A 21914-nucleotide genomic window follows, 5' to 3' on the forward strand; every position below is an offset into this window, starting at 1 on the left:
ATACTACAGTGAATATGACTGCTAAAAAAGTTTCTCAGATTCCTTAGTAAGTGGGAAAGGAATTTTTACACTCTCAAATCTGCATTTTTAAGGCTAAATACATATGTATGTGATCATTGCCTATTTTGGCTAAAAAGGCAGAGCATGAGAACTTTCCCATTCTGTATAGTTCTCAGTAACAGTGAGGAAGGAGAGGTCTGATATAAGAATAAGATAAATGTAAGATCTGGTTAGTATTTCAAGGAGAAATTGTTTTATATATTACAAATGCATTTCCTTTCACAGACTATTTGCCTTCCCCTTGTCAGAAAATTGATAGGCTACTACCAGATCCATAACCACTCCTACAATCAGAAATACTCTGTTTTCTTTCAGTACAATCCTAAAAAAAGTAACAGCAAAAGATTAACAATTAAGATTCACAATTAAGCACTAGACCTTGAAAGACCTTGAAGCAACCTACATGGCAGACAATTCTAAGTGAAGATGGCATTTATGAGTCTCAGAGTAATAATACTTTTCAATAATTCAAAGTTGGTGACCATGTGCAGTTTGTAGCTCACTGTACATTCAACTGGAACTGCACACATTCATTACAAAGTTCTGCCATACATATTTTGTTCTGCAACAAAAGAAATGTTTATAATGTTCTGTTAGTATGTGATAGTTCAGCAGAGTAATATGTGAATTTGATTCCAGTAAAGAAATTCTACTACTTTACTCAAAGAGGAAAGAATAGTTAAGTGAAAATATTATTTGACTTACCAGCCATGGTGGTCGTGGTCCTTTCATGGGTAAGCTTTTCAGCTTCAGATTCTAGAGCAGATATTTTAAAAGATACTGATATTACTTCCTGCTTTTTGAAACACCAGCAACTGTCCACTGCAGTCACAAATATCATCCCAAACAAGCTTATGTTTTTATTACGTGTTGCATATGTAACACACACCAAATAAAACTGAAAGTTCAGTATCTTATTGATACAAAAATAATACTCAATTCTTAATATTAGACTTAACGATATACATATTTTAAATTATTGTAAATTTCACAAAAAGCCTGTGTAATTTGTAGACTTTATGGCAAGTTTGGAGAAAACAGTCATAAAACCTCAAAGATTAAATAACAGACAATGGGACATTTCATAGAAACTGCCCTGATAACTATGATTCTCACCTCTTCTGGGGACAATGACCTGAATTTAGTTTGATAGCGACTTAATTCTACATTTAAACGATGGACCATCGTTTTCAAAGCATCATTTTCATCTACCAGTTCTTGTGCTTGTTGTCTGAGAGAAAGTAATTCTGCTGCCTCCTCTAGCAAAACAAATATCCAACAAGAAAGTTCTATTAAAATTCAAGAAATGTTCACAATCTATTAATTGTAATGAAAAAAAAATAAATATGCTAGAATAATAACCAATAACTTCTCTCAAAATACTGTTATGGGAAAATCCCATTAAAAACTACTAGCAAAAAATCCATTATATTTCAAACAACAAGTAAACCTTTTTCTTATCATGTACTTATTCCTTGACAAAATTTCTACAAATGTAGAAAATACTCTTTAGAAACTACTTCTGCATGCATACTTCCCTAAATCAATGACTGGAAACCTACTGCTAGAGGAAAAAGTTGTAAGAAATTTAAAAAATTGAAACAAGATAACTACAGAATAGCTTTTATGTTTCTCCCACCTTCTCTATGTGAGTTTTCTACAGCTTCTTTAAGTCTTCTGTTTTCTTTTTCTAGTTTCTTCAGCTTTAATTGCTGTTCTTCTATGTGCTGTTTTGTTCCCTCAAATTGTTGGACCATAGCTTGATATGCCTTGTTCAGAGACCAGTTTTCTTGTTTGAGTTCTCTGAACTTTTCTTTGCTTATATTTTCCCATACTTGCCTTGTCCGAGCTGACACATCTGTAATGCCACAGAATAAGGTATTCAAATGGTATCCAGACTGGAATAGGAGTTTCAGCAAATTATAATCCATTTCTTCTAATTTTAACTCTATATATGAGTGATACTTTATAAGATCTAAATCAGCTCACAGCTCACAAAAGGTAAGACCAGAAAGAACAAAAAAAGTGGATTTGGAAAGAGAATTGTGGTGCGGCTGCAAGTTCCCATCTTTTCTCTCAGCCACTAGAAACATTCCTTCTTTTAATGGTAAAGACTGTGTCAGCAGATCTCTCTCTCCCAAACATATCCCATCATGAGACACACAGAGCTGAGAAGTACTGTGCCTGAAGGCATCAGGTGGATCCAGAAACACACAAACTGCTGACAGTAGACCATGTATCTCATGACTCTAAGTTTACAATTTCAGTTGTGAGAGGATACTTTATAATGGTGACATCTTCTAGTGTAGATTGAACTGAATGTATTGGAGAGGTCTGAGATGACTAATTTCATTACATCATTTCACAATGTTTTATTTACTTTAGACCTCCAAAGTCACTCAGATTGGAAAACAAAAACAAGTCTAAACCACCTAACCTAAAAAGCCTGAAACTACTGTTTTTATACATAGCACAGAGCACTTTGTCGTCCCCTATACAGGAAAAATACTTTCACACACACACAAATTAGACTTAGAGAACATAAGCAGGAAAATAGTTTTCATATACAGATGCATATTAAAGTGAAAATGTGTAGCAAAGTCATAGAAAAATCCAAAGTACCTGGGGAAGGTGGAGGTTTGTCATGTATCCGATTTTCAGCTATTAGTTTTTCCTCCTAGCAGAGAAATAAAAAAGGAGACAATTTGCTCTAACAGCATAGTTGCTGGAGAGCTTAAGAAATAAAACTTTTGAAGGCGTTTCTTTTATATCAACAAAATTGAAGGCTGGATTCACTGCTGATAACACATAACTTATCACCTGTTAATTGTCACTGCCATCAGTTACTTGTGGACACCTGAAACTCACTATTTTCTTTAGTAATTAGAAATACACAGTTCTCAAAACAATTTTTTTATGGCTGACATAAAAGTCACATAAACACACAGGAAGAATATTCTTCCCATTTGTTTGTTTGTATAGAGTAAGACTTTAGACCAGTCAATTATGTCAGTCCCTAACTGGATATCAGAAAATCAATTAAAATGTAAAATGTTTATCAAAGGAAGAACTTTGTTCTTGTTTGGCTGGAAAAAATCAAAAGTATTTGTACATTTTCAGAAGGTTCTTTCACTAGGAAAGAATTATAGAGTCCTTTATGCTAATGTATTTACTTGAGGTGAAAGTGATATAGAGACTTTCTCCATGTTTTCATGAAACAGCAGTGAAGTTTTGTAAGGATATGCTGTCATGTAATTTAACACATTGATGATACTGAGTGACACCAATGACTAAATGAGACAAAACTCATGAATGATTTCAAAGAAAAAGATATGTGGTTAACAATCTGTAGAAAAATTTATGATAACAATGAAAAACTGATCATTTCCATAAACAATCTTCTTGCAAGTTGACCTGAGAAACTAAATTTTTGGGTATTCCTTTTCAAGCTTATGAAAGCAGTCAGATCAGCTCAAATAGAAAACTACAGAAAAATGTGGTAAAGTCAGGCCAAGAATTTCAAAATTAACAGTATGAGCTATCTCTTGCTATAGTATGTAGTTTCTCATTCTCAGTTTCCTTCTTTCACACAAGGAATAACACATGACATACTATTAAAAAAAGAAAAACCCAATAATTTTTAACGGCCCATTTATCTATATAATTGCATTTTTTCCAAAGGAATGATTAGCCATACTTGTAGTCCAAAAGAAAAAGATTCTGTAGTGGCAATAAATTAGTTTTCTTTTAAGTGACTGCAAGCTTATTGACTTTTTATGACACCCTATTTTCCAAAATGCATCATAAATCAACCTTCAGGTAAGTCTTACCTTTAAATTCAAGCCCAGATTTTGGTCTTCTGTTAAAAAAAAAAGAGATCTTTCAGTCAAATTAGAACAAAAATTATTTTGAGTTCATGAGCTATACAGGTTCATAAGGATATGTATGTACACGTATTATATATGCAAATAAATGTAAGAAAATCCTTCCCAAACCACAGATTAGATCACTAACTTTCCATTAATTCTTTGATGGTGTATCAGGACACTGATGTGAGACCTCAGTTTACCTCACACTGGATAGGTGCAAGTGTGGAAGAAATGAAGCTGTATTGTTGGCTTCTGTCCTAAGTTTAGAATTTGACTGAAGAACAAATGAAATATTTTCACTGATTTTACTGAACTCGAATCCTATTGCATCTCTGAACCAAACACGTGAAATTGTGACAGCTTTCAAGACCTACAGCATTTACTATGTAGAAGAGGGATTAGAAACAGTGCATATATCCTGTATTTTTTCTGTTTAATGCCTTCACTTCCCACATGGTTTTATCAAAGACACCATTCTTTGATTCACCATTCTGAATATTGTTCTCTATAAAATTTATCAGATTACTCCACTGAAATAAAACTGAAAAAATGCTGGGACCCAACATGAATAAAATTTAGAAACCCATAATTTTTTCAAAATTGACTCAGTTCCTCTTTCCTATCCAGTAGCTACAGAGTGCTACAGTTGTGGGAGATAAAAAAAATTCTTATAGAATAAGAGCCTTACAGGCCTCTGTTCACTTCTGTTCATTTCTGTCACTTCTGCTCACCAAAAAGCACTCTGGGAAAGTTTCAGCTAACGAGATAGCAAAAAATCAAGTTACTTAACCTAAAATCCAGTTATATAACTAGAAAAGAAGTTCTATAACCAGTCACCTCATGTTTGGGATTCTGCATGGACACGGGTACACATGGACACTGTGTGATCAAAAAAGTGACTGGGTAAAGGAAGGTGTGATCAGCAACACCTGCAGTGGCAGGCAACCAATGCATGTTTGTTTTATCTCATGAGAATATAACACAGGTAAGAGTTCAGTGTCTGAATTCAGCATAAAAAGGTCTGGGTTTTTTTCAATAAATGATTTTCCTTTGCAACTGCTAAGGGGAGTCTGTGATTCTTCACTCATCATTGCTACAACTACCCTCTGTAAAAACTGCATTTTCCAGCTCTGAAACTAATTCTTATTTCCCTTTTCCTGATTTTAAAATAACAGACAAGATAATTATGCAAGAAAACTGCTATACGAGGAGATTGGTCTTGCTCTGTTGTTATAATTCAACAACCCAAATGTTCCTAATCTAACAAAGTTACTTATAAAAAAGTTATTTGTGAAGCTTAACAATTCAGTGCTTAGGTTGATAGCCTGAGACGGATGATCATGTTTATTTCTTTATTCTGAAGAAACATCCTGACAGCAAAGTCATGATGATACAACTTTTGTAGAAGGTTTAAGCAACACCACTATCATGCCATTTGATTATTAAAAAACTCAAGAAGTTTTTACTTTTGTTTTTCAGACATGGCATTTTTTCATACAAGTAAAATAACTGATTAAAAATGTTTTCCTCTATCTCTTGTGGTTTTTTTTATTTTTTATTTTTAAAATTGCTAGTTCCTATAGTACCTACTTTTTTCCTGTTTTTTTGAACACAGTGACACTCCAGAAAGTTCTAGATTATCACCCTGACTGCTTCTGGCATATGTATCAACAAAAACATAGTAGAGAATGACTGAACTTTACAAAACAAGAATTCACCAAACCCTCCTCCCCGCCCCCTCATTTTACAGTGAATTTACAGTGAATGACAGTTCATTTCACAGTGAATATAGACCAATCCCTCCTCTTTATGCAGGTTTTTAATTTTCTCTAACTACTAGAAATTGTGAAGTATTTGGTAGCATTTCTTTAACTGCCCTTAAAAAAAAAGAATATAATATTACAATATAGTATTACATTTATTTTATTAAAATATTGTTTTTCCCAATGGTATTAAAGACATGGCATTTTGACTTAAAGTAAGTTTACTTACCTTCTATTTGCACACTTGACTTATCCACCTCCACCTGACACTCAGTTTCATGGGAAGAAACCTCTTTCTTGTCAACATTAGAAATAGGAGATGGTGGACACTCTTCCTATGTAAAAATAAGACAAACTTCTCTAAATCATGAGATCACTGTTAAAATAACCCATGTATCTTGATATCTGTATGACACATTTAGTGTATTAATGTCCCAGTCACATGCAGAATTATTCACTAATATTTAAAGATAATAAATTATAAAATTTGCTTATTCTCCTGTTGTTGTTTTCTTGGGTTTTTTGTGGGGGGTTTGTTTGTTTGTTTTGGGGATTTTTTGTGTGTTGTTGGTTAGGGCTCTGCGTAAATAAAATCTAAACCTTACGGTGATCAACAGGAGGTTAGCACGTATGAAGTGATTGGTTTACAGGGCAAATAATCTCTGCCACCTTATTTGGTTACAAGACTCCGTGAAATTATTCTGTTTGCTTGTTTGCTGTGGCATATGTAATCCTGATCATCAACCATTTATCTACTCACAGCTGTGAGAGATTAATGACCCATTTTTAACATTATCCTTGCTGGTTTTCCCATTGATCACACATCAGTGCTCCCCATCTTCTACTCACTCCTTTTTTTGTCCTTCCCCTTCCCTCCTCTTACCAGCTACTGTATCTCCACCTTTGGGTGTTTTTCTGATTCTTTCATATTTTGGGATTTGTCATGTATACTCTAAGACTGATGGTTCTACTTTACTAGGGCTGGGTTTTTTTGAAGAGGCATTTTTTAAGAAAACTTTCATTGCCTTTTTCCTACTCAGTACTTCTTCCTGTTTGTTAAATTTTTTTATAATTTTTGATTTAACTTTACATGTGCCTTAGGAGTACTAAGTTCATTGCTGGTTAAGACAATCCAAAATTATAGCACACAAAAATTCCCTGGTCTTCGAGAATAGGTTAATTTCCTTTTTTCTGAATCTCCCCATTTCTATATAGGTCTGTGCTCATTAGCACAATACTGAACCATTAACTAAACTTTCACCATTTAACAGTAAAGTTACTAGTGCTTATAATAAATCATCTATTATGTAAGTACCATGCTCAATATAAATTATTGGACATTTTACAATACTAAATTATGCATGATAATTATATACAATACCAGTGTGGTCCTAATAATCAGAGAGAAAGACTATGTGACAACCAACAAACCTATCTAACTCATGTAAATGAATCACAAAAATTAGAATGTGAAATAAATATTGAATACATGTCTGAAGAGAAAGAAGAGAATACACAGTATCTGAAATATAAACATGCATTAATATATTAAAACATGGTAAAGGAACTAATGCATTTAAAAATCCTACCTTTTTAGTTTTGCAGGGAACAGAATAAACAGCATTGGTGCTAAAGCTTCCTTCCCTTTTCTCATTACTCTGACAGCTGGACTCTGCCTCTTTATCAGCATCTGAAAGATATGTATCCATGTCCTCATCTTCACCATAATTGCCCGATATTTCCAGGGACTGTAGAGGAGATCTGTCACAATCTTCAAGTTTCCAGTTAGATCTGCAAAAAGCAATTTAATGCCCTTCAGCACTGCTTACTCTTCAAAAAAACTCCCAACATTAGTAAAGTAGAACCATCAGTCTTACAACAAACACAAGTCCAAAGAGACAGACAGACATCTAAGCTTCTGTTAGCTGCAAAACCCCAACATTAGTAAAGTAGAACCAACGAGCTAAACAAAACTGATAAAAACCCAAAATGGTATGGGATAATAAACCATCTCCAAGACACTAGTCTATGTGTATATACTAAAACAGACAATTAACACTGGTACTACCTTTTCCTCTCTATCTTAAAATGCCAGATTAGAGATTGAAGGTTCCTAATTCTACCAAAAAGACAGCTTGAAATAATCATTGTAGCACAAAGGAAATATCTTACATGTAATTCAAGCAATTTCTCAGTTCATCACATTCTGTACAATTAATCATCATTTGACAGAGATAGTATATGATTTTACTTGTGACTACTGTACATTCCAAATCTGCCAATCTTAAGATTGTGTGACACCATTTAACAAGAAATGGAATAAGGATTGTTAGACACTTCAGACTGAATTTATGCTGTGGTAAGAAAAAGTAAGTTGCTGTAACAGCAGGAGTTTGCTGTCACTCTTTGATAAAATTGATCACTGAGAGATCCCATTTCTAATTTAAGATATCAAACCAGAAAGTATACACTACCCTATTCCGAGCTCTGTGACTGTTGCATATGGCTCAAAAGATTCTTGTTGCAGGTAGGTGGAATCCCCCTCAGAAAGCGATCGCTGCCGAGGCTGAGGAATGGCGACAGTGCGCCCTGTCAGTGTTGTTGTGAGGATTGCTGCTGCCAGAGCAGACCTGGAACAAAACAGAGTAAACCAATACTGATGCTTTCTCTGTGCTCCACATTTTATATGTTTTCCTTTGCAAAATGTCTTCACTATTTAATCAAAGCAAAATGTTCACAGTTAACAAGCTATGGGATGGTTATAAACTCTTACATCCCAAAGTAAAGCACAAAATATGACAAGTTATTTTAATGCAGCTCTCCAAGAGTAAGGTACAATATCTCCTGGTTTTCCCAAATCACATGCATGAACATCATGGAATATACTGAGTTACTTTCCCAAAATTCACAACAATAATTTACAGTATTTAGCATTCACTTTAGCTATAACAATTCTACCTGATGTTGTGTTGAAAAGGTCTTCCATGTCCTGCTATTTTGTCTCCATTATTCCCTACTCTAAACCTTTTACTGATGACTCTGAAGTTGTTAATAAATGTTGGCACACTGCAAACCAGGACAAGCAAACAAAAGTGCCCATTTGTGTGATGCTGTGGAGTACGGAGAAGGGTATGATGAAAAGGAGAAACAAGTAGTAACTAAGATTAAAGCAGTGAAATGCTGAGAACTGTAACATGAAAGACAAGAACTTGAGAACAGAAAGGAAGAAGAAATTAACTAGAATTAAGTAGGAATGTTACAGACACTAGAAAGCCCATGGAAAACAACCAGAATGGGACTAAATGCAGAGAAAACATAGAATAAAAAGTGTAAGAAACTACAAACTTGAAAGAAAAATAATTTGCATTTTTCCAATCCGGCATGGTTTTACATGCCAGTTTTTTACTGTCCCTGGTACAGTAGCAAGGTTTAATTTCTGTTTTTCTAATGAACTAATATTTCCTAACTCACAGCACTAGTGCTGCTGTAGTCCTACACTCTACTGTAGCAGCCAAATTAAAAATGAGGCTAACTTTAAATAGTCCATTCACCTTTAATTGACTCAGATAAGTCACATCTTCATAACAGTTACTGTCCTGTTACCAGGCTTAGGACTGGGGAAAAAAGTTCAGAGTAGGAAAATGCCCCCCTTAAAAATATATTCTTTTTATGAAAAGCTTTGTAAGTATTGTAATAACATGCAATTTCTTCTAATCAGGCTTTTCTAGTATGCTACAATACCTAATAAAACAACAAAAAAATAAAAAAAATAATAATAATCCAAACATACCTGGGCCTTTCTGGAGAAGGGTTTGGACTACGAGGGGGAGGGGTGCGGGGAGCTGCAGGTTTAGGAGCTATGGTGGCAGCAGGGACCAGGCCATGAGCTATGTGTTTCTAAATGATTTAAAATAAAATTAGTTGACAATGACTTTAAGGATCACAATGAATAAAACCACAGAACTGAATGTGCACAGAAAATAACAATGCAAAATAATACAAAAAGGAAGAACAATTACATGCAATTAATGTAAACAGAAGACTTGAAATGGCATTTCGTTCCCCTTAAAGTCAGAACACCATGTAAAGCTGGAAAGTTAATTTAACATTTATGAACTTCAAGCTGCTCTTGAAGGTTAGAAATGTAATTTACATGAGACTCATGCATGAAAGTTTTCTATCCACTATATCGCAATTTGCAAAACCAGAATTTTAACTTACTCATCTTTTTCCTATATATATACATGAAAAACTGGACTAGAAAATAACTTCTTTCAAAATATCTGAATGCTGCTTCAGAGTAACAGTATTAGTCTCTTTGTTCTAGAGTTTGTCAATCTTCAGTCATAGCAGTAGGAGACCACTACGTCTTGCAGTCAAAGGTTCAACCATAATTTAAAAAAAAAAAAAAAAAAAAAAAATTATCAGTGCAGTAAAAAAATTAAAAGGACAAAAACCTGGTATAACATTAAATACCAGCTCAGAAAAGCTGGGACCAGAGTTCCTACAAAACTACCGGGAAGGAAACTTTATCCTGACTGAGGTTGGAAGGGAGCTCTGGAGATTGCCCAGTTCAAGTTCCTGCTCAAAGGTGGGTCAACCACAAGAGGGTTGCTTGGTATCCTGTCCAGTCATGTTTTTTGTTTCTCCAGCCTGGTCCAGTGCTGAACCACCCCATAGTATTTATTATTATGTTTAAGTTGAACTGTCTGTGTTTGGGTTTGTGCTCCTTGCCTCTTGTCCTCTCTCCAGGCATCAGAAAATACTATGCCATAATAAAGTCCATCACCTTTGAGCAGATGTTACTTTGTTACGGAGTGAAACAGGCTAAGTCCCTACTATTTCTGCTACAGATCTTATGCCCCCAACTATTCTTTAATTCACTTCTCCAACAGGAGAATGAAGATGCGAACTGGGAAATATTTATGTTTTTACACAAAGATACATCAAATAATTAATTGGTGCATTAAAAGGCTATCTTTTTACTCAGTCTTGCAAATGCACTGCTCCCTAACTCTTACAAGTGTGTCTGGCATGCACCATGTGTTTCCCACAGCCTGCTGACTGTAGATCCGAGCACTGACCCTGCTGTGGCTACAGGGAACACAGCTGGAGTCATTCCGCGGTAAAAGTACGGCAACAACACAAGATCAATACTTCCTTTCCGGTAATAAACATTCAATTAGTTCAGTACGCTGGAAGAGAGCCCCCTCACAACTGCCGGCAGCCCTACAGGCTTCTCTGAGCCCGGCATCGGAACTTTTACCAGTTCTGACAGCACCGAGCGGGCGCTCCGGGGCCGGCCCGGGCCCGGCACAGCCTCGGCGGCGCTCAACAGCCGGGCAGGCCCGGGACTGAGCACCACCCCCCGGACACCGCTTTGTCTTTGCCTGGCCTTCGGTTTTCTCCCCGATTTTCCAAGTGCTCAGCGACCACCGGCACCGGGCGCAGGGCGCGGCCGCCCGTCCCGGACACCCCCCGGCCCCGCAGAACCCGCCGTGCCGCCCCGCTCCCGGGAACGGGCCCGCGCCGGCCGCAGCCGTACTCACGAAGGAGCCCCTGCGGCCTCTCCTGAACAGGAACGCCATCGGGACGGGAACAACCACCGCCCCAAGGCGGACGCTTGGCCCCGGCGACCCGCCTGGAAACAAGGGCGCGGCGGATTCGCTGCGGGCCCGCCCCGCTCCAGTCAGCGCCCGCCTTACTCAGCCCAGCCCGGCCCGGCCGGGGCGGCCTCCCCGTGCCGCGGCCTCCTCTGCCCGCGGAGCTCCGGCTGCCGCTCCCGGCCCCGCTGTGCTCCGGGCCCTTCTCTGCGCGGGCGGCTCCCCCAGGCCGGGCCCTCAGCGTGCGGCCCCTCCGCGGCCCCGGGGCGTGCGGCGGTGTGAGCCCGCGGGGCTGGTCCTCACTCACACCGTGCCTCAGCCTCCAGGGCTCCCATTCCCCTCAGAGAGCATCGCGTAAAGCTGGCTAACATGAAAATAATCTCTCCCGGCAACTGCCTTTTAATAATCGGTCTGGAGACTTCCGCCAGCTGAGGGATGGAGGTGCCTCTGGAGCTGGCTTTGCGATTCGGGAAGATTTTCTCCCAGCACGGGTGGATGGAGGTACGGAGAAGGCGATGTGGTTTTTTCCGCCATCTGTGTGTTTGAATTCGGGCGTTTTCCAGATCGAGTGGTAAAACTTAAAGTAGAATTTGCAACCCAACACAACGGGCTGTGTTAAAGTGAACAGGGTGGGTGGCCCATTTTGATATGTTCGCCTTTACTGTGAGGAAGCTTGAGGAAGGAGGTAGTGTTTCTTCCAGAACGTGGCATCCTAAGTTTATGGTTAAAATTTATAGGATTGGATCAGGTTTGTAAAATGTGTTGCTATTTTTCCACATTTCTTTCTAGGATGTAACTGCTCCTGAAGGAGGATTTTAAAGGAGGTCTGATGACAACAAACGCAAACTTTCCTGTGACAGCAGGATCTATAGTTGTCCCCTATGGGCATGTGATTGGAAATGAGAAGTGGAGAGGGTCAGAGGTGGCCCAAAGGCTACAAGGTAAGCACAAACAAACTGCGAGAGGAAAGGCAAGTCATGCAAAACGCTCCCCTCTGTTGCCCAGGAATGTTGAGAACGGCTGGAATACGCTTCACTCTGTGCCTGACTGGTCCCATGTTTGTGGTACAGACTGTCAGCAGGCTGGAAGATCCCGTTTGTTTGTCATGTATCCATGTGATCAGCTCAGTTTTCATTGTTGCAGAGCACTGGAGGGAGGCAGCAGAATCTGCTGTTGTGGGGCTTTGGGGATAGGCATCTCCACTGAACTCCCTTGAATTTACATGTATACTCTGCCAGGTCTTGCTGGCACAACAAACTAAATTATGATGATCCCTCCAGAAAAGCATGTGATATTTTTGTTCAAGTCCAGAGTTTACTGAGCAGCTGTAGTACTTTTAAACCTGTAGATTGGAACTGCTATTAATTTGCATTACTAAAGACATCACACAGTAGTTTGGACTGCTTTACTAAATAGATTTACTTAAAGGGAAAAAAGGCTTTTTATAAAGTTCATTATGAAGTCAATAGACTTACTGACACTTTAGGAAGGCTGTGCTGTGAAGTAATTGTTGGTATATTTTTAACTACTGTGTTTTTCTTTGAACAATCTTACCCTAAGGCAAAGTTAGACTCATCTTTGAAGATGGCTTGGGACTGGTGGACTTTCATCTTTCAAACAGAACTTGCATTTTACTTATTTCTGAAGCAGATTTGGTTGCAGGGGATGAATTCAAACGAAGATTGGTTAGGTTCAGAAATGTAAGTGCTATCTATATAAAGACAAAAGTTTTCACTTGGTATTTGTTTATTCCATGCTTCTGAAAACATTCTTTTTGTGGTTTGTTTGGTTGGTTGGTTTTTGGTTTGTTTTGTTTTTTTTTTTAATTCCATTGGAGCTGACCTTCTGAGATAATTTTCACCTGAAAACTGAAAAATTCTGCAGCTGTGTGATAATGCTGTATTAAACCACAGTCCTGTGGCTGCAACTTACATTCTTCCTCTGATTTGCTATTAGGCAGCTCATACTTGAAAGAATTCCTTTCTGTTACATTGCATTAACTTGTCATTAACAAGTTTTTTTCTAATATCTTTTTCCTTTCAATACAGGCCAGCAGTCTTAGGGGAATTGTAATTGTAGAGAAAACCCAAATCAGTGACCAGTACTACTCAGGAGTACAAAAACTTGTTGTACTGGAACTTGGAATGGTGTTGCTTCCTGTGGCAAATCAAGGAGAAGCTTCTCAGCTTATTGTTCAACTAGTAAGTTTCTGTGTCACATTAAAACATGGGATGTATAGAAGAGCAGGTAGATCTCCTCAATGATCATTTCAGAGAGAATACATAGGATCTTAAAGGAACACAACATCATTTGAATGTAAGGAATAAATCTTCTGCAACAGTGATATGGTGGTATAGTTCAGTGGAAAGAAGGCTCATTTGGAAAGAAAGAAAGAAAGAAAGAAAAAAGGCTGAAGAATATGATCCTGGATTTTTAAATGTAATCTGGTACTGAGGTACCACTAGGTAGCATTAGGCAAATGTCACTGTCAAAATCAACCTGAGATTTTGCTTTCTCTAAGGCGAGGGGAAACTGTTTTAAAAATGTTTCTTTTCACACTTTCTCTGACTGCATCAAAAAAGGCAACAAAACTAATTGTTTTCATTAGTTGTTACTATTAAGAAATCGCTTGTTTCCTAGTAAGATTTTGTCAAACTTCATCCACTAACGGATCACACCTAAGGAGGGAGCTTGTTTTTAGCACTCCCTAGAGCTCGCATCGCTCTGTTTAGAGCGGAATCATTTTAAGCCCGGGAGGGAGGCAGGGCTCTGCGGAGGCGCCGAGTGTCGCTGACGGCTCTCTCTGGCCGCAGGTGCGAGAGCAGAGCCGGGACCGCGGCGCCAACCCCTTCCTGCGCAGGCAGCGCGCCCCGCCGGCAGAGCCCGCCCTGCTCCAGGCCCTGCAGCGCGTCCCCGGAGTCGGCAAAACAAAAGCTCTGCTTTTACTGCAGCGCTTCGGAAGCATCCATGGGCTTTGTAACGCATCCGTCACTGAGCTCGAGCAAGTCGTTGGACAAACAGTAGCACAACAGATTTATACTTTTTTACACTCCTGATGTACACGTGCAGTGGTATTTTGTGAAATGAAAACTTGGGATTTTTCTTCTGAATGCTAAAATTTTGGTTTGAATAATCACATGTTGTGCTAATTTCTGTAATCATGGCTAGCAGCAACTGGACTCTGATGCTTCTTTTTTTACATTTGTTCATATAGATTAAGCTGTGCAGGTTGCCTTGGAAAGAAGTCTGTAAAGTATTTTGCATATATCTGGAATAAAAAAAAAAACAAGAAAGCTGTCTTTTTCAGCATGTGTTAAAAAATGGAAGGGCAATATGCTTGCTAACTTATGTCTTTACCAGCAAAAGACACCATATGAAAATGTGCATAGTAACTTCTTAGTAACCGGAAATATGTTACATGTTTTTAACATGTTTACAGATTTACATCTTACATGTTTTTACAAGTCAGCCTATATTGATTTATAGTAACATCTTTGATTTATAACTCTTTGGAATTCCTTTAGAAAGTCCTACTGGAATACAGGTTTGACTACACTAAGATAATTCTCTGGTGACCCCTCCAGTTCACAGGGTGTTAAAATTTTTCCCATGTGCCTGATATCCAAAATATTGGTTAATTCATGTCCTTTTGAATATAGGTTGACATACTAATAATAAATTGCAAAATATTTTGATATATTATTACTTTTAGTATGTTAATTATATTATCAATTATACTATAATATACACTACAAAAAATAATATGGGAAGCTTTGAACAAATTCATAATTCATACTACTCTTCCAGTATTAATATTTTGAAAATTGATTTGTAAAGAGGATTTTTTTCCTGACATCTTGCATTTTATTTTATTTTAAATTATATTCTTATTCTATTTTCTAAGGGCAAAATTGCCTTTTTCCTTGAGGGGGTGTGTGAAAAGCACCTTTCCTATCACTTGGGAGTTTGGATCACAGCAGGAAGGCAGCTAAGCTAAGAAGGATTTTCCACTCCCTTTTGTGGGAGCCTTGGCATCCTCTGAAAGTCCTTTCTTGTACTGGTTAGCATGGACAGCAGGTGGACCTGTTATTGGTATTGACTCTATACTTAGGATGAAAATTTGTCTGTAACTTAGACATAATTATTTCATTTAGTAAATAATAAACATCAGAAATTTCCAAAAGAAAAGTTACAATTTTTTTTCAGGCAACTAGGGAGTACTTTAAGCTTCTTTATACATGGGTTTGCTCAGATTTTATTCCCTTAATCCTTTTATTCCCTCTATTGGTCACTTTGCTATGAAGACTGGATTTCACATCTCAAGGCATGCAGCTATTATGTTGCAAGACAAACACCTTTTCCCTGTGACAAAGGGCCATCTGCTCAGAGCATTAAAGAGAGTTCAGTTGAAGTAGTAACAATATTAATTACAGGCTGAACTACTAATCTATTCTAATCTACCTTTCTTTTTAGGGCTTTACAGCAGCCTTATACATCTGTGTGGGTAGACACTTGTTACAAAAATTCCTGTGGTCTGAGCAAGAACATAAGGCACACACTCATTTCACTGCCAGTTAAGTGAGCTGCTGGCCACCACGCGGTGTACAATGAGTCCTTAGTTAGCTGACAGAAAACTAACGGTATTTGTATGGCACCTGAGAGGCCCAAATTTTTTACTTGAATTGAGGGGTGTGTTTTAAATTTAAAAAGCCAAGCTTTCCTCAAGGACAAGTGAGTGTGATGATGGGAAGGAAAAGACAGTTATTCAGGAGCTAAGAGGGGATGTATTTCCAGGAAGACTATCACAGTGGTTTAAGAGAAATGAAGAGCTGGAAGAGGGATTGGTGTGACTTTGTTAAGTAAAGGTTTTGTTACTTGGACAGCAATTTCAGCACACAGGTGAGGTAAATCTCCTCTGTGTGGAATACTGTATGGCAGGGCTGTGCAGATCAGGGCCTGGCTGCTGCTGCTTGTGTGTGCCAAAGAAGCACTACCAATACATGTAAAAAGTTACTTCCAAGGATAGGCAAGTCACAAGTAATTTACAAAGTATTGTTTTATGTAACCTTTATAGGGAAATGAGGAATATGTTTTTACACTTTTTGTAAGGAAGTTGGTTTTAAACTCTTGTTTGATATTGCACAATACAGGAACTTTTCTTCAAAGCTTCTTAGATCTCCGTAAGCAACATTAGAGAAACACACAAGAGGTATGGTAACAGTAAATAAAAAACCTGTAAATTATGCTTTATCATCCAATCTGGAGCAGAATCAAAAAGCTACTACTAAATGGCAGCATCTGATTTTTATTCTTAAATAAGGGTCATCAAGATATTTACATCTACTACATAAGAAATTAAAAATAAATGACAACTCTAAAGTTTACACCAAGATGCAGATTTTCATGTAAATTTTAAGTATCTATCTACTCTGTAGATGGCAATGTTAACTAACACTACAGTGTTAGCAATTTTCAGTTAATTTCAGGAAATAGAAGAATCTCAAAGAAATGCTCACCAGTTATTTTCTGTCCCTTTCCTTACTATAGATATAGCTTGCTCGTGAATTTTTCCAAGGGCAGAAGGATTTTTTTTTTTTTGCTTGATGTGATAGTAAATAAATATCCTGCCACTTAGCACAAGCACTTCTTGTTGCACATTTTAAAGCATGACTGCAATTTACATGACCTTGAATCAATATATTATAATATATCCATTTTGAGATTTGTTTCACAGCTATCCATTTTATCAAGACTAGTGAGATACAAGTCTTAAGGTAAGTAGTTTAAATAACATTTGGAATAAAGCCTGTTTTTAACGATTTAATCAGCAGGCATTTAAAATGTTACCTGAATCACAAAAAGAACAGAGTAAAAGCCTTTTGGCATTCAAAGACCTTTCAAATTTTAAGCCTTCTAATTCTCTTCCAGAATTAAATTATCTATTCAGTAGGCTACACCTAGTACTCTGAGGAAGCATCTCTGCATAAAAACACAACTCTCTGAGACACCACCTCTTGGCACAAGACTAGTTTCTCTGAATAGATTATTCCCTCCCACTTGTGGTTTGTTAAGATAGTTCTTTAAAGCAGTGTGAAGTAATTTATTATTGACTCTAAACTTCACAAGCAAAATCATTCTTTAATTTTTCCCCTATTATTTCACATTCAGCATCAAGTTTGTAATAAATAACTCCCATCTAGCATAGTTATGACTATTTTTATGAAAAATCAGTCGTAACTGTATTTTGAAACTCCAAAGGAGTCCAGTCCTCACGTAAAAAATTCTATAACCTACATCTTGTTATTGCATACTTCCCAAACCACTTCATTCTAAACTTCAAATACTTAAAGTTTACAGTTTCTGCCAGCTTCTGACCATAAGTGGCTCAATGCACAGCAAATGAAGTCAACAGTATTTGTCTGAGTTATACATATGCATATGAAGCTAAAATTGACCAGTATTTTTATCTACATTTTAAACAAAAGTCACATTAACAGATACTTCTGAAAGATTCAGTACAACGAACTTTCTGTATTCAAAAGTGTGAAGGGAGAAAGCTTCTTCTTATTCTGAGAACTTCCAGCCACAGCTGATGGAAGGCAGAGTGTACTTGCAGCTTTCTGTCTGTTTTTAGTTCCCCAACTTAGAAAAGGCAGTTTTAGTGGGGCTTTCTTGGTCTGATTAATTTTATCCTCATCCATGGCTAAACAGATTAAGGAGTATGTCTTCTGCATTCCCATGGAGTAAGTTGCACTCTTGCTATGCTGTAGGAAAAAGAGAAGCATTGTAAGAATAAGTCATCCAAAATGGGTCAAAATTTTGACAATAACAAAAGGTTACTGTGCAAATGGTTTTCCAGTGCAGACTGCAGCAAGCTTTCTGTGCTAATGACATTACTAACTGAGCACAGGCCCTTCAGAGTGCTGTGATCCTGGTATCTTACACATGTAGACTCAAGAGTGTTCCTACACAGATGTGAAGAGGAGCCCTTTTGCTGTCTTTGGACAGTTCCATGTTGATCACAACTATCAGAGTTCCTGTGTGACATTCTCCTGGGATACCTGAAAGGCACAGCCTCCTCTGTCTTCTCTTAGCTTTGCCCTGAAGCAATTTGATTATATTCTAGCTTTTTCTTTTCAGCTCTAACTTGAAATGGCAGATGTGTAATTCCTTATTTTTAATAGGGAAAAACAATATTAACAAAACAAGAAAACCTAACAGCAGCAGGGGCACCTTAATAGCTTCTCAGGCAACACTACTTGACTGTCTAAGCTTGCCAGGGAATGTTAAAAGCATGAAGCAGTGGATTTAGATAAGCTACAGGTTCTTTCACACAACTAGTAAGTTATTTAGAGCTTAATATTTTTTAATCTTGTGATGACTTTCCCTTAGTCTGAAGCTTCTGCAGTAGCTTAGTAACTGACTAGACAGTTAAAAGTTCACCAAAATTAAAAAAAAAATCATACAATAATCCATGATCTAATACAAAAGTCACAGATCATTTAGAATAACAGTACACAGAAAATAAATATTTTGTCTTGGACATTCTCTTTCATTCCATTATTGTTTCATTGTGGTTTTTCCAGTGCTGAAAAGGGTAATGCATTCACCCTCTGGGACAAGATAGGGGAAATAAAATAGGTCTCAAAATTTTTCATGCAATTAATCTAAGTAGCTCCATTACAAAAAAGCCCACCACCCAACCATTCTTATGCAGACAGACTACTTGAGCTTGCTGGGTCACAGTGGTTTAATGGTTTAAAATTGAACACACATCTGAAGGCTTTATATATTCACAGGTTGAGTGGGATATCTGATTACATGAAAGTAAACATTAATCAGGAACTGAAGGCAGGCAGCAAGTGAAAAAACTCCAGCATATCAAATCTGCAAAACATATTTGTCTCATTACATACCAAAGATGCCGCTGTATCCTGGCAACTGATAACCTCGAGCTCTATTGGCTGCTTTCCCACACTTTTCATTTTTTCCAGCACTTCATTCACGCCAAGCCACTTGCAATCCATGCCACCGACTGAAACAATGTAGTCACCTTCTTTTAGGCCTGCTGACTGTCAAAAAATTTGGCACAAGTTATTATCTGGAATTATAAAGACACATAAAATGTTTTTGCCATCATACAATGTCTGCCCCAAAGGCATTTCACTCTTAGATGCTACAAACCCACTCTCTAGCCACACATGTGCAACTTTCTCAGTACACAAATTTCCTCTTGAGTTACCATTGATGTGATTCTGCTATACTCAAATGTTGGCTGGTTTTATGTGCTTTTCATTTTCTCCTTAAATAAATGAACCCTGGGTTTTGCTATGCTATTGTCCACAGAAGACATTTTCTGCAGTGTTTCATTATTTTTCTTCCTTATTTTTATTTGTACTTCTGTGGTTACTTCTGCCTTTTCTGTAAGTAAACTGCTTATCACTGCATGCTGCTTTATCCCTTTGGATTTCCCCTGAAAGACCCCTCTGGATTTTCCCTGAAAGATCCCTTTGGATTTTCCCTGAAAGAACAACATTACAAGCCAATAAAGCATTCTTGTCCCTCTTTCCTTAGGCAGACACTAGCCTTGCATTCCCTTTCTGATCCTTATTCTTGTTGCTACTTATTAAAATATTTATCCCTTCCAACTTCCTGGATAAGACAAAAAGTAATATTTGCTTTTATTATTTGTGACTTTTTTAACTATTAAGAATGAACAGAGAAAGAAATCAACTCTAGTTTCATGTGATGTTTGGGATATGGGTACTTTAACAATCTGCAGCATATATAGCACTTAAAATGCCTCCAGATTATATGAATTGACTATAGTAAGGTATAGAACTCAACAAATACTCCATACATGAGTACACAAGCTAAAGGTACATTTTAATGCTAGAGTGTGCAGAGAAATTGTTAATATCACACCAATATACTTACTGCTGCAGAACAAACTGGATCAAGACAATAAATCTGTACTGGTGAACCTCCTTTTAGACTGAATCCAAGCTCTCCTGCTTCATGGTGAAGGCAAATGGTCCTTGGAGCTGTCCATCTCTGCTTGGCTGAGAACACTGTCAGTGGGCCCTAGAGGTGACACAACAGGCATATTATGGTTTACTGTCACTTGTCAGCAAGCACTTCTGGTTTTGTAAGTTATAATGCTTTGAGCTCATCTATTGTAGATTTTACTCAGGTTCACTTCCAGCTAATTCCCTGGAAATGCAAAGTTTTATTTCATGGCTGTTCAGTTGATACTTCAAACGGGGTGGGATAAAGGCAACTGCCAAGTTGTTCCAGGATCTCTGTTAAGGTGTGCAGAATCTTTTGGCTGCACAGGCTGTAAGGTTCTGTATTACTCTGTTTCAGAGGAGATAAGGTGATTCATGAGACATTGCATATTCTGATCCTAACCATGACTCCCAGTTTCTTTTGCTCACTGACACATACAGAGCCACCTGCAAGTCTGGCTGTGTCATGTGCAAGTCACATGTTCTGCATGCCTGTCCCCACATTCTAGGTATTTCTCTCACCCTTTAAGTTGTGTGCAATTATCTGTTGAGACTTTGTGGGACTTTTATGAAGGTTTTCAACACTGAATGTTGTGCAAGCCAGATAGAAATGGCACTTTTATTCTTTGCTTCTCTCAAGTAGACTTATACCTCTAAAGATAAAGAGTGATTTCTCCAATAGCTTCTGAAAAAAACTCAATCACTACAGGATGGTTTTTTCAGGTTAAACTACTTGTGTCCCTTCCCTCATGTCAGAGTGAATTTATAGTTGCCGTTAAAATGGCAGAGGTTGGGCAGCACTAGTATGTTACATACCAGCTTGTGAAAGAAGTCTTTAACCTTCACCTTGGAAAACTGAGGAGCAATTGTTTCTATTTTATGTTCTGTTTTAGCTAAAATAAAAGGAAAACAAAATTAATTTTCTTTTTAAGTACTAGTTAAAAGACATCAAAATTTATTTTTCTTGTATTCCAAGCTAGATAGGAATTTGTCCTAAATTCTTACTGGGCTGTGGAAAAACTAATTTTTGTGGAAGTTTGTAAGATATCAAAACTGCTTTAAAAATACCTTCAAAGCTCACAGTATCAATATGGAAAACTTTAAAATAATCCATCTGAACAAAATTATGCTATTCCCATTTTTAATTTCTTTTTCTTTCAGAAGTTTTTAAAACCAGCACTCATAGATTCCTACTGTATCCAAAGGGGAAAACATTGTATGAGCTGGACTAAGGTAGAAAAAAAGAAAAATAGCAGTCAAATTGAGTTAACAACCCAGTCTAGTACAAGAGTGGAGCTCAAGAAATGGTTACTATAGTTTTCCCCCATATAATTTTAACTTTTCAAGTTCCCCCATTTTTTTCTAGCTCACAAGATAGTCACCAAAAAAAGGTGGATTCTAACTAACCATGATTGTTATCTACCCCAAAAATGGTGTGGCTAGATACAGAAATACTGTAAAACAGTTCTAACAAAATATATTACTCTGTGATTGAGGGAACATATGAGAAATCTGAACTCTACAAAGGTACAGTATTCTATATATTATATAATACTTCTACATTATTTATGTTATGTATGGAAGCATATTATATATGTATTCATATGTACA

General features: G+C 37.4%; 3 protein-coding genes across 4 annotated transcripts in view; 1 reads left to right on the forward strand and 2 right to left on the reverse strand.

The window, feature by feature from the left end:
* The window catches only part of CEP89 (centrosomal protein 89), a 34217-nt gene extending 22875 nt beyond the window's left edge, over positions 1-11342 (reverse strand). For both annotated transcript variants that reach the window (XM_083870491.1, XM_083870492.1), the window contains exons 1-10: positions 11242-11342; positions 9483-9589; positions 8167-8322; positions 7282-7483; positions 5922-6027; positions 3891-3919; positions 2683-2737; positions 1700-1918; positions 1177-1319; positions 766-816 (exon numbers count right to left, since the gene is read on the reverse strand). In XM_083870491.1, coding sequence (XP_083726617.1) covers positions 766-816; positions 1177-1319; positions 1700-1918; positions 2683-2737; positions 3891-3919; positions 5922-6027; positions 7282-7483; positions 8167-8322; positions 9483-9589; positions 11242-11280 — 1107 coding nt within the window. In that variant the 5' untranslated portion in view covers positions 11281-11342. The remainder of the gene's footprint in view (positions 1-765; positions 817-1176; positions 1320-1699; positions 1919-2682; positions 2738-3890; positions 3920-5921; positions 6028-7281; positions 7484-8166; positions 8323-9482; positions 9590-11241) is intronic.
* A 213-nt stretch (positions 11343-11555) lies between these two features.
* Positions 11556-15627, forward strand: FAAP24 (FA core complex associated protein 24). Its single transcript, XM_083870494.1, has 5 exons — positions 11556-11796; positions 12085-12236; positions 12856-12995; positions 13344-13496; positions 14109-15627. The coding sequence occupies exons 2-5, from the start codon at positions 12125-12127 to the stop codon at positions 14349-14351; spliced, it is 648 nt and encodes a 215-aa protein (XP_083726620.1). The 5' UTR covers positions 11556-11796; positions 12085-12124; the 3' UTR covers positions 14352-15627.
* A 1218-nt stretch (positions 15628-16845) lies between these two features.
* The window catches only part of RHPN2 (rhophilin Rho GTPase binding protein 2), a 29555-nt gene continuing 24486 nt past the window's right edge, over positions 16846-21914 (reverse strand). Inside the window, exons 12-15 of the mRNA XM_083870493.1 lie at positions 21120-21196; positions 20233-20379; positions 19212-19367; positions 16846-18059 (exon numbers count right to left, since the gene is read on the reverse strand). Coding sequence (XP_083726619.1) covers positions 17808-18059; positions 19212-19367; positions 20233-20379; positions 21120-21196 — 632 coding nt within the window. The 3' untranslated portion in view covers positions 16846-17807. The remainder of the gene's footprint in view (positions 18060-19211; positions 19368-20232; positions 20380-21119; positions 21197-21914) is intronic.

This window comes from Zosterops lateralis, assembly GCF_965231275.1.
Source record: "Zosterops lateralis genome assembly, chromosome: 12".
Lineage (NCBI taxonomy): Eukaryota > Metazoa > Chordata > Aves > Passeriformes > Zosteropidae > Zosterops > Zosterops lateralis.